We start from the raw sequence: 13,263 nt of genomic DNA on the forward strand, positions 1-13,263 counted from the left end.
GTGTGGTGGTGATCAAACCTGTGTATTCCACCCCCTCTATTCATTCCCCAAGGACAATGGGCCATTAGCAGCAGCTGCCCAGGGAGCCATTATCACTTCACACCCAGCCTGAGGGGGGCGGAGCTGCTAATGGGTCATCAACAGCTCAACAACCCCTGGCTCCCAGAGTTATCACCCATTGTGTGAGTCCCCGCCCAGGGGGAGGGACTGAGTGCTCCCTGAGGGTACATAAGTGGTGGGTAAGAAGACCTCAGGACCTTCTCGTCGGATCCAGAGCAGCAGCAGGACCTCGACAGCAGGAGATCACCGCTCTCGCCCAGACCACAGCCCTCGCCTGCACCAACAGGTTTTTCTTTTCCTTTTGCTCTGGACTTGGGGGAGCCACAGGGGTCTCAGCACAAGGGCAAACAAACCCCCTTGGGTTTGTGCCCCAGGACACTGGGTTATACTGCTGGGGTATTGTGAGTTGAAAGCAATTTCCCTTGTGTATCAGTGTTGTTATTGTAATATTATTATTAAATTTTAGCTCTGACTTATAATCTCTCTCGTGGTGAGTTCATTTCCCCTGCTGGTTCACCTTCAAACCAGCACACTATTCTACAACAGAAAGGACTATAAATGTACCATCAAATTTCTCTCTTCCTCTACAATATCAGACCAAGTATGAAAATAAAAAACTGGGAATCTGTATCCAATGATGCGCAAAGCAAATTACAAAAAAGCACTAGGATAGGTGTGAGCCTCACAAATACAGAGTTGAACGTAGTGTCAGTGCTGGGGTAAGCAGACATTTGCGAGTTCTGAGCTTAGATCTTGCCAAGTTCTGGACTCTGATCTATTGCAATTATTGTCAGGTGGCTGCTATCAAGAGAACTGGACAGGACTTGCAACAACCCCAGCACAAAAAATTGTAAGATCACCAGTGAGCAGCACAAAACAAGCATGGTTTTGGACTGCAAAAAAACCCCAAAACAATGAAATGCAGAGAAAAAGTCAAGTCAGACATTGAAACATCACTATTCAGTTTTTTTTTTCCTTTCTTCTGTGTCACTCCCATAGTCTGAGCAAGTTACAAGAACTTTCTCCAGATCACTCGCCTGTGTCCACAGAGTGTTGCACTATCCTTACCTGGCCCCCAACAAGTGCTGCCATATCTGCAAGAATAAAATTAGGATTTTTCGAGTACATTGTAAAAACTGGAAATAAGGTTTCAATCCAGAAGACACAAAGTAAATCTTACTGGAAAAGTTACAAACAGTAAGTGGTCACCTATCATGAAATAATTACCAGAGACCTACAGAGACAGTAACATCCCAGATCAACGGTTAACAGTCCCATAAAAGCCACACCTCAGTGTTACAAAACTTGGCCCATTTAGAGTAAAGGTAGGATTCTTGGGGGAAAATTTTTGATGACTAACAGACCTTTTCAATTCTGTGTCACTTTGACAATCTGCAGAAAATAAAAATGTATCTGAAATTGTTTACGTAAGAAGTTAAGAGCCAATTCAGAAGCTACTGAACTGGATAATTCTCATACTGGTCTGAGAAAATACATATTAAGAGCCATTCATACGCTCAGTCCCAAACTGATTTTTTTCCCTTAAACACCAACCTCCCAAACAAATCTAAGATTGCAAAATACTGGCTAAAAGTTGGGGGTGGGGCGGGGGGGGGGGGGCGGGTTGCAGGTTTTTAAATGGGCTTCTTCAAATAAGTTTTATATTTTATGTGTGGTACTTTTGCTATTCCATTCTAAAGCATTCTACTTGGCTTGCAAGAAGTTTGCTGTTGTCGTGTCTCCACAGCTACCAGAGGTGACATTTGGGTGATTCAAGCATGTTTTACGTACAGTTTATCACCATGAATAGTTGCCTGGCATTTGTTATCACACAGGAGCAACAGAGAGTTAATAAAGAGCACCTTTGAAGATGCAAATGCTTGCTCATTTAATGTTACCATTTATCTGGAAGATCAGAAGTAAAGGCTAACAAATAAAAAAAGTAAAAAAAACCCAACACTTTTCTCTGAAGGACTGACTTTTATAGTTCAACTCAGATTAAACTGCAAAAATAAGACTTTCAAGCAGTAATAGTAAAGAACATTTTATTAAAATGGAAGTTTTTCAAACCTTATGTATCAAAACTAAGGCCACACTAATGCTAACACAAAGTCCAGAACCTCAAAAGGTTCTTATGATACAATTTAGGAATCTGAGACACGGCTATTTTACGAACAATTACTCAAACATTCTGAAATGCAGCATTACTTACTTATTCTAAAATAATGTATCAGTTATTCTAATGACAGTTTTTAATGATACAAACTACTAAACTATCAGTGCATGTCACTTGCCGTTATTTTGGTCCTGTGACAAAAGTAAAATTCTGCATCACTCCAGCTACAGAAATGAATGGAAGTACAAAACACTACATAGAAGCTGTCAATGACTCCTCCCTTTCTTGCTGAGTTAATTTCTTTTCTTCTAGTGCTAAATATCTCCAGTCATAATAGCAATAAATTCTTCTTGATTGACTGTAAAAAAAAATTTAAAAAATCATTAGACAGCAAACAACCATAAAAGAAAATGCATATTCATATTATACTTAAAGGTTTCTCTTTTAACATTTGTTACACCTGATCCATTACTATCAGGGTTTACAAGTCTAATTTCTCCTGCTTCTACAACAACAGGGGTTTTGCAACTTCTTTTTCATGTAAAATGAAGTCAGAATACAAGCTTAATTATGTGGAATACTTAAGTCAGAATCTAGCTCACATATAACAAGCTATTATTTCTAATTATGAAAGTAAAAATATTCTAAAAGTAAAACAAGATAGAAAAAAGCCCTGAGAAATATACATAAAACAGACAGCTACGCAAAAACATAATACATTATTAAGTTCTTTAAAAATGTTAGCAATTGTATATAAACTTTATTTAGTAAGTGCTTTTCAAGAAACAATACTTCAGCTATAGTTAGGATTAATTCAGTTTTATTCTTAAAGTCATGATTCAAACATTTATATGCAAACCACCCCCACAGACCAAACCATGCTGTTCCTCCCTCTCCTAAATCTGTAACACTTGCCAAACACAAAATGAATTTTAAATCGTTTATTAATTATTCCATAAATTAGCTAGAATTAAAATGGACTTTGACGAACCTTTCCCCATATGAACTTTCTTCATTCTTCAATTATAATTAACAGAAATTTTACACAAATGCACTTGAAGAAATTAAGTCATATTAATAAATTAATTAGCAGTCATTAATTATTTTGCTGCACTTACACCTGAGCTACTGACCTTAGTCGTATGTTAAAACAGAGCCACTGTAACAGAGTTAACCAATGAACATGTTCACTCTGCAACTAATTATTGTAGTGGGGAATTAAGAGAATAAGTCAGTGTTACGGAAGAGACAAGACACATACAAAGAAGTTTCCCTGGCAATTATCTATCCCAGCCAATGTGCTATTCCTAAACAAAGCACGGCAAAAAAAGAGCCACATCTACAGACAGAAGAAAACTAAACAAATTCCACTATGTTTCAGAATGAAAAAAACCCCAAACCAACAAAAAAAATCCCAACTAAATAAATATGCCTTGTTGTGATGCAGGTAAAAAAATAGTGTTGACTGTACGACTTTAAAAAGCATTTCCTCAGCTTTATCACAGTAGCAACATAGTAACAGCAAAAATTCAAACATCCTCTCCAAAACATTCTCTGGTTGACAACATCCTTGTTAAATAATGCTGCAATGTGGAAATACAGTATTTACAGTGACAAACAAGTAATATTCAAAAGAACTGCAAAAAGAAGTGCAGTTACAATTCCCAGTAACACAAGCAATCCCAGAAAATCCTTTTCCCACTTAGGATCTGTTCATAAACGAAGCACAATCAAAGAAGAAGCAATCACAGTCTTTCATAGCATTTCCTTTCTCTCAATTCCATTACATAAGTGATTGTAAAAAACCAAACTGGTATCACCACTAATATGAAGAAAATGTTGACCTAGAATCTTGAGAGTTAAAAGTGAACTTTTTTTCAGTGGTGGTCTTTTCCCCCCTAATTGTCAAAATCTGAGACCCAAGACTGCATTGAGTTTCCTATAGATGCATCCACATGGGATGACAAAAACTGCATGAACTGACGGCATGGAGTTTCTAGAATTAGTTATGCTCCAAAACACAAGGCATTCCTAAACCCAGGAACACAAAAATAAGACTGTTTTAAGTTTTTAAGGCTCACAAAACCATCAAAAACAGAGACCTTATTTCACTGTGAGCACAAAATCTCTCAAATGTAAGGTGTTAAACCAAAAGTGGTATTCCTGTATTTGAAGTATCAATTACAAACGCTACCAACTAACAGTTTGAGATTTTTTTGAGGGCAGGAAAGAAGGAGAATTAGATGACAGCAAGATTTTGCTACATGACCCAGATGTTTGAAGATAAATTGAATGGTGATTCAGCAGATTATTTACTTTTTCAGAATGAATCTTAAAAAGCTAAAAACAGCCTCAGTTTTCCTCAAAGAACAAAAACCACACAGAACCTAAAGGATAAACAGTACCATATACAAACATTATGCTGTCAATCTTCCATATTCGATCTTGTGCTTGATTGCTCTAACAAAGAGAATGAATGGATAACTGAGTAAGAGGAAACTGAGCCACCCACTCTTAGCTGAACAATTTGATTTAAAAAATGTAGCACTGACACAAAATAATTATGACTCAGTAACCCTCCTGAAAGGAGCTAATGGTCTGTGTTCAACTTGTGGCACCCAAATAGCCATGTGACAAGAAGGCATTGATCCGTGATTCTGACACCTCACTTGGCAACTCCAGGAGAGAACACATAACAAAATGTGTCTGCAGGTGACTTCTACTCTTATTTACCTCTATGACTACAACTCCCAGAAATAACACCTATGTCAGACAGCACAAAGGGGAGGACCATTATCACAAGGCTGACAACACAACTTTTCTTCACTAGAGTGAGAGTTTTGAGTTCAACAGATGCAGCAGCTCACAAGTATAAATACTTTTGTCACTGGAAAAGTTGATGAACTGCTAGTGAAATCTCAGACATGAGTCCCCATTCTGAAAGAAGAGAGTTCAATGACTGACCCTGTCTTTAGGGACATGGTCTCAAGTGAGTGGTTCTTGAAATTCAGAAATTTCTGGTATAAAAATGTTTTGGAGTTAATGAAAAAAACAAGTTCCAGTATTCACAATTATTTACTAAGCATACTATCAAACTGGATTTGTTAATTCATTCTTTATCTAACTAATAAATCCCTCTGTACAGACCTTGGCAATTAGACCCAGAGACTTTTCACACAATGCTCAGAAATAAAGTCCCATCATCCAAGCTGATCCTGCACAGAACTAGGGTACTTCTAGCATGATTTAACGGCTTAATGCTCCTTATCCAACTAACTCACTGAAACCACAACAATGACACATTGCCACTTAAGAAATACTGAGTAAGTGATCAAAAGACTTTCTCTTAGCACTTTAATCCTTTCACAGATTTATAAGGAAATAAAAATGTAATGTAGGTACACAGAATCTCCCATGTACCAGTTCAATTACCTCGACCTTCAACTACACTTTCACCCATCTTTTAATAGACATTGGTTGAATATGAGTTAGTGATGAATCAATTCAACTTTTAGATCCCAAGATGTGTTTCCAGGATGAGTAGCTGTCAAAAACAACAGTCATTATTTGTAAGTTAAATTAAGTCTGAGCTCAAAGGTATCTAGAAGGAAATTAAAGAGGACATTTTCACAGCAAAACCACACTTAAAAAGGGGAGAAAATTAAGAGTAAGATTATATGGGGGGTTATTTGCCAAAACATACTTTCTCCATCTCCATCCTTATCAAATTCTTCAATCATAGCCCGTAGTTCTTCATCAGACATATTTTCACCCAACTCTCTAGCAACTCGACGCAGGTTTCTCAGACTTATTTTACCAGAGTCATCATCATCAAACAACTTAAATGCCTTGAGTATTTCTTCTTGTGGGTCTCTGTCCAATATCCAATCTGTCACTGCAAGAAGGATACTTAAGTTAGACTAAAAAAATTCTGAAGGGCAAACTCAGAATGACCTGTGCAAGCTGAGACAATACAGGAACACACATTTCTGATTTCACCTGTTCTTACACTTCTACATATTTCAATTCAACATTCACATTTGTTCTGTTGTTGTGTGACCTCTCTCTCTTTCTTCTCTCTTTTTTTCCCAAGCTGAGTTGTTCTTTAGGGTGTAACTCTTGCAGTGCAAAGCCACATGGCAATTTGGACACAGTCATGCTTTCCATCCATTTTTCAATAGGAATTAAAAGTATACACAGGCCTCCACAGTTTCAAACTTCCAAACTTTCAGGAAAAAAAAATCAGCTATGACAGACAAAGACGTGAATTTTTTTATTTTATGTTTTCTTCAGGATAGAATTTTGACTTGGAGAGAACACTGAAACACTCAGTAAAAGAAAAACATTCACATAGAACCTCTCCTTTAAATATAAAACCATGCTAACACAAAAAAAGAACAACAGAAACAAGAACACAAAAACCCTAAGCACAGGGTTTACAAAAGGGACACTGCTATGAATTGCACAATGTGCATTCCGAAAGGATTCTTCCTTCTATCACAAGTATTAGTCAGTTTCTGCAACAGAGAAAGATTTCCCAGAAGAAATATTTTCCTACTAATTATTTCAGACCAACCAACCACAATGTATTTTCACATTTTTGTACCTGCTTCTCTTAAATTACAGAGCTCGCTATCTATGCCTTCATCAAGCCATTACAATCACATCGACGCTGCCTGCGCAGGAAGAACCACTCGCCATCTGCCTCTGACTGCAGATGGAACGTCTGCTCTGCCTTAGCAAACTTAAGAGGGAAAATTTTTTTCAGGCTCATATAAGCTCACTACAGCAAGGAAGTTTATTTATCTGCATAAATGCCCCAGATTTATCCTAAATTTAAATATTTTCTTTTAAAACAATGGCAGAGCATGACAGCATCATATCATTTGAAAATTGCTGCCTTTTGTGGTAAAAAGACAACTGAAGAACGTAACACTAAATCTAAATACAAAACTGTAGAAGACAAAATGTAATAGTATTTTTATATATCTCAGTTGAAGAGAAATTGATGGCTCAAGAATTGCTAAGCCATATTCAGCAGCTCTTCACAATTAACACCTCAATGACCTATTTTCTGTAACTTCACAATCTTTCTGCTGACGAGGTATCCTGTTTAACTCCTTGTCGAGGTCACATTGCACCACAGCAGCATTCCACTCCAGTCCAGGTTTTGTAACAAGTTCAATCCCCTTCCTACAGTGCTTCCTACAAGATTTTTCCTAAGTTCTTGCAGCACTTCATGACTGTCCATATTGATAGCCAGGACAGAATGAGGAAACAATGAACAGGACTGAACATGAGGAGTTAAAAAAAATAATTGTATGATAATTACAATATATTAATTTATATAATTATTACAGCATAATGAGGTCATTTTAAGAGTAGCATTACTATTAAATAAAAACACTCACTTTCTTTTTAATTTTTTAATTAAATCAGGACTTATCACATTTATTTCCTCACAGGCTTTGTAAGGCAGAAAGGAACCAAACATAATTTTCTCTAACTTGGAATACAACTACAAAAATATTATCTATCATTAACAACACATTTTGTCCAATATTAACCTGTTAAACCATTAATATTTGCCACATTTCAATCAGTAATTGTTTTGCTACATTAAGTAGATTCTTATTTGTAGCCAAAAGCAAATATTTGGGTTAGGTTGTTTTGTTTGAGAAAATCTGTAGAGATCTAATACCTTGAAGAAATGGATTATAAGGAGCATAATGACCTATAATGGACATAATGAACTAGAAACATAAAGCCACCTGTGGAGAAATCCCACACAGCTCACTTTTGGTAAACATTAATTGCATGCAAAAGCACAAACTGCGTGTAGCAAAAAGCCCCCAGAAACTTCAAAGAAACTTAAGTCTAAAAATTCTGCAGATCACATTAAATTGCACAACGTACAAACTTCAAAAGAAACAACTCACGAGATTCTACTGTTTTGATCAACAGCTGAAAATCCTTGAAGTACAGTATTTAACACTGCTCCAATTTCTCTGATCTTTTCACATATGAGAGCCTGTACTGAGCTTACAGTTCACCTGTGCACACACTCCTTCCCATTAAATTCATTGTTAACTACCTTTCCCATAGCAGGAAGGAGAATCTTACAAAGACCCATAAACAACACAATAACAAGAACAGCTACATTTTAAGCCAGCATTTATTCATTTGTGTATGCTTGAAAAAGATCAGAACTGTGTATAGTCTACTCTTATACTGTGGTTATCATTCATCTCTACATATCCTCTTAAGCATTCAGAAAACAAAGATTTATCTTCCTCGACTACTGACCTACAATGTTAAGAAAAATATGAAATGAAAGCTCCCACTTTCATTTCTTAATAGTACTAAATAACTGAAGAAGTACACAAAGTACTGCTTCAAAATTATAGTCACCACTACAGGCTAAATATCTCTAGAGGCAGACACAATCAAACACATACCAACTTCATTAAAATCTTCGAAGGTGATCTTGCCTGTTGATTCTCGATCATAATCTTTAAGTATTTTCAGGACATCTGCTTTTTTTACATCAAAACCCAAGGCTCTCATTGCCACCTTTTGGAATAAAAGGGAAGTGTCAGCATAGATAAGGATTAAATACAGATTTAACAGATTTTCTTTTTAATTTCAGTAATTACCCACTTGGCCAAGAAAGACCATATCAGTCATTTAGAAACAATAATAAGTAAAATAAATACAAGGAAAAGAACTTTGGGTATTACAACCACCTAGAACTACTATCAGCAAATAGAACATTGAGTTACAGTGAAAAAATTGTGTTTTCGGGGATTTTAGAGACCGGACCAAGTGCTTCTTTGGACAAGTAGATTTATTCTCCTCACTTCCAAAACCATTACATAATCTTATCTTTTCAAAGACAAAACTGAAAATCATTCTTCAAATTATTCTCCATCTTCATACAAAGTGTGTGTATGTACAGGGAACTACAAGTGACTTTACTGCTTTCCCAGTGAACAACACCAACCAACCTATTTTTTACTTTTCCATTAGGTTAAGAGTTCACAGTCAGTGTCCCATTTCAAAGGGGACAGCAATTTCTTCCAAGTTCCCTGACTTTCTCCAAATTGATGAATACAGACTAAACCAGAAGTGGAAAATCACAATGCTTTTGAAGCAGTCTTTCAAAAATCTATGCTATCTATTTTGTAGAGAAGGTGTTATTTCTTTTGTTTATGTATTTCTTCTCTTCCACAGTGTTATCTTCAGGGCAACAACACTTAATGGGACAGCCAACAACCAGCTCTGCCAGTACTCAGAACAGAAGGGTGTTCAAAGTGCACCATAACGAGGAAAAGCGCGTTAATAGGCCTGAAACAGTCCCAGCACTACCCCAGTCATGGTGGCTTCCAGCAAAGATAAAAACCTTAATTTTGAAATAAAAAGAGGGGAATTGCTATACCTAAGACACTCCTGTAATAGCAATTTAAGTAAAAATAAGACTTTTCCCCTCCTTTCAGTTAGTTGGTAGAGCCAGAATGTGGAGTCAGTAGGTTGGATTAGACATTCCCCTCCAAAAACAATCTCACCCAATACATGACAAACACACTGGCCTTTCCAAGGCACTTTCTGCTCTTGATGCCATATAATTAGAATAAAAATTCATAAAAGATTAAAAGTGACTGTAATGAACTTCATTTACTACTTCTATCGACTCCTGGTCATGAGGACTCACTCGAATGACTGGCCCCCCAAGTGCCACCTGGCATTACCCATCAACAGGAGCAGCTGAGCCCTCCTCATGCAGAAAAGAGTACACCTTATTCCTGCAGGACACCTGTTCAAAAATACAAGTGGATAAGCTCTTGCTTGCAGCCAAATTTTTACAGATTTGACTTGTAGCTTTTACATGCACATATGAAACCTGTGGATTTTCACACCACCAAGATTTAGGTTACACAGTGCCTTGAAATAGGATCAAAGAGTTTTTGAAGAGCTTTTGCCACCTGGTCATCTGTGCAAGGTAAATCCTGGAGAGCAGTTAGACGAGGGTTATTCACAATGTCACAGCAATGACATTACTGCATTAAGTATATAGTGTAGGAAGAAAAGCTTATTCTTACAGCAATGCAGTATTTCCTAGGTTTTGTCGGGTTTTGGTTTTTTTTATTGCCTCCTTTAACCCAGCAAGACATCTTGAAGGAGGTTTTTAAAGATACAGCCAACAATTTAAAAACTCACTAAAGAACAGGTATATTATCTGTCATAAAATTCTCTGAATGAAAAAAAAAACTTTTACCTTTAATTCATGATAATTTATTGCTCTATCTTTGTCTGTATCAAACAACTCAAAGGCATCTTTAATTTCTTGCTTCTGTTCTTCAGTCAGTTCTTTTCTTTTCTTCTTTTTAGTTTTGTCTACTGAAAGCTCATGCCTATATATGGAGAAAGAAATTTAGATTTCTATTGGGAAGATGCCGCTGTAGATAATATTTTCCACCATGAAGACACCCACCATAACTGCAGAATCACCTTAGCTTTATCTTTTCCCAGCTTGTACTCTGAGTTGAAAATAACACTTGAAACAGACAATTCCTTTATGAAATATGAGTGACACCTCCAGTCTCCCATCCAAAATAAAATCAGCACAGGCATTTTTGTTAATAAGTAACAACAAAAAAAATGGTAGAAAAAATACCACTTAAAAAGGCCTCTTGATGTTACAGACTAGGTTAGCAGTTGAAATAATACAACTTTCAAAACCACCTTGTTTCTACAGTATAGCTTAAAAAAAAAAAAGTGGTGACAGGCTGAACTAGGCCAGATAGTCTGTTTACTAAAGCTGGTGTCAGATGCCACAAATCAGCTTTGCTGTCTGTAACAGTTCTTAGACAAAGGGTATTTTCAGTGTTCTTTTTTAAAATCTTTTACAACATACACACTGTTCAAAACACTTTTGTTCTGTTTTGGTATGTAAAAGAGACAAGCCCCCCAAAACAGCAAATCTTGCTCAAAGACAGCCTTCTTTTCTTTGCTAGTCTAAGAATAAGATTAAATTTTCAGAGGAGCACAGTAAAAGGACAAGAGACAAAAACTACAAAATCCAAGTGGAGAACCTGCAGCTGACCCCTTGGGGAAACATTTTCTCAGTTCATGTGTTTATTTGCTGCAACGGTTGCACTGGGAGACCAGGGAGTCAAAAGGTGCTCAGCATCCTCATTCACATTTTAGAGGGAGTTGCTCTGATGAGAAAGCTGAACTAGATGACTTCCATAAGTCCTGCCTAACCTAAATTATGGTGTAATTATTGTATAATCTATATTATACTCTCAAGAAAATGCTTCTTACACTCACTTGTCTATTTGCACCAGAGGCAAAATATGTGTGGTCACCTAATGTAAAATGTACAAAAATTATTTATTAGTGAACAGAAAACTTTTCAAGGTTTATTTTCCAAATCTCCTGTAATAAGCTGCTTTATCTTCTTTGTTAAGGATTTGCTAATTTTAATCAAAACCTAAGATTAAGCACAGAGCTGAGATTTAGCTTCCAACAACCACTGAAGTGTAAAAATTCCAACTACAGACAAGGAAAGTGCAAACTGCACAAACTAGGCCTGCTTGGACCACAATATCCTCTAGGGCAAGGAGTCCTTAACAGACCAATTGAGAGTGTGATTTCACACAGGCTTTGAATTTCTGTCGCTCTAGGAAGGACTAAAATAACTCTGAGCTGGCTACGTAATTAGGACTGGGAGAGTAGCTGAGACCCAGAGAGCTCAGATTTTGTGAGCTACGATGATGAAATCCAATTATAAGTCTGAAAGCAGATTAACACAGAACTCGTCTGGAAGAGCAATCTGGGTACTTAAGTGTTCATTTGGTGCTCAGCATGAAATGAATTTATCAAAAGACAAAGGAGTGCTTAAATACAAGCACTTCAGTGCCACTTCTACAACCACTTTTACCACAAGAAGCCTTAAGTTCTCAGACTTGAAAATTAAGGATCACAGTTGCTATGTAAGCATATTAATTACGCTTGGAGACGAGGATTTGCCAGGTGCTGGGATTCATAAACCAGGCCCCTTCGTACAACAGCTCCTAAATTTGAATTTACGAAAAGAACCCAGCCGAGCAGCCCAACCCTGACCCTGTTCCCAGCCCTTCTGGAGGTACTTTAGGCAACCCGGGACGCGGCGCGCCGAGCCCTTCCCTCGACCGGCAGCCGGACGGGCCTGACCCACCCTGGGGATCCCAGGGGACCCGCGGCCACCCGGGCCCCGCCAGCACCTCCCGAGCGGCCGGCAAGGCCCTGGAGGACACCCCTCGCTTCCTCCGGGACGGGGGAAAGCGCCGGGCTCATACCGACCTCAGGGCCGGGCTCATGCCGACCTCAGGGCCCGGCTCATGCCGACCTCAGGGCCCGGCTCATACCGACCTCAGGGCCAGGCTCATCCTGCCGGGCCCAGTCGGCCCGGAGCACACGCAGCGCCGCCACCTCCTGCCCCGAACAGCGACACTGGGGGCAGGCCACGCCCTCCCCGTCAACTGTCCGCGGTCTGATTAGACACTGGTGAACACGTAGTCCCGCCTCCGAGCCCTGTGCGCGTCGCTACTGGCTATGAGGCTGCCACTCAAGGGGGAGGAGGCGGAGCCCTGTGCGCGCCCCGTGTGGCGCGTTTGGTGCGCGCGGCGCCGACAAACAGCGCACGACGCCTCCTGCGTGGGGAAATGAGGGAAAATGTCCCTAAGGATGTTCCCTGGTATCTGATCTCTATTTTCAAGCCTAATCAGCAAGAAACGAGATTTAATCCGTGAAACACATAGGAGCCGACAAGCAGACTCTTAAGTGATGTCCAGATTTCTCATCTGTAGAATTTCCTTGTTTTAGGGGCAAAGACTGCAGAGTTACGACCCAAAAGGACATTTGTCAGAACCCCCAAGACAAGGACAAAATTAATAAAGCAACCTTAGCAACTGTGCTGAATCAGCTTCTGCTGAGGGAGATCATAGAATCATAGAATCAATTGGGTTGGAGAAGACCTCCAAGAGCATCAAGTCCAACCCTTGGTCCAACTCCAGTCCATTTACTAGATTATGGCACTCAGTGCC

The 13,263-nt window shown here is 38.6% G+C and overlaps 1 protein-coding gene across 3 annotated transcripts; it reads right to left on the bottom strand.

Moving 5' to 3' along the window:
• Positions 1-2,088: 2,088 nt before the first annotated feature.
• Positions 2,089-12,695, bottom strand: CETN3 (centrin 3). 3 transcript variants are annotated; one of them, XM_071580959.1, is made up of 5 exons: positions 12,590-12,695; positions 10,452-10,587; positions 8,635-8,749; positions 5,880-6,071; positions 2,089-2,534 (listed from the first exon to the last, which is right to left on the bottom strand). In XM_071580959.1, exons 1-5 carry the CDS (start codon positions 12,604-12,606, stop codon positions 2,491-2,493), a joined length of 504 nt encoding a protein of 167 aa, XP_071437060.1. In that variant the 5' UTR covers positions 12,607-12,695; the 3' UTR covers positions 2,089-2,490. The 3 variants fall into 3 exon arrangements, with proteins under 3 accessions (XP_071437060.1, XP_071437061.1, XP_071437059.1); XM_071580960.1 differs by having other exon boundaries at positions 12,521-12,612; XM_071580958.1 differs by lacking the exon at positions 2,089-2,534 and having other exon boundaries at positions 2,543-6,071.
• Positions 12,696-13,263: the final 568 nt, after the last annotated feature.

The sequence above is a fragment of the Pithys albifrons genome, chromosome Z (genome assembly GCF_047495875.1).
Source record: "Pithys albifrons albifrons isolate INPA30051 chromosome Z, PitAlb_v1, whole genome shotgun sequence".
In the NCBI taxonomy this organism is placed as follows: domain Eukaryota; kingdom Metazoa; phylum Chordata; class Aves; order Passeriformes; family Thamnophilidae; genus Pithys; species Pithys albifrons.

Excerpts from the sequence above, each read along its gene's own strand:
- CETN3 (XM_071580958.1), bottom strand. Across the intron at positions 8,750-10,451 it reads TAAATTATCATGAATTAAAG|GTGGCAATGAGAGCCTTGGG; the intron begins GTAAAAGTTTTT and ends TTATTCCAAAAG. Across the intron at positions 6,072-8,634 it reads CGAAGATTTTAATGAAGTTG|TGACAGATTGGATATTGGAC; the intron begins GTATGTGTTTGA and ends TCCTTCTTGCAG.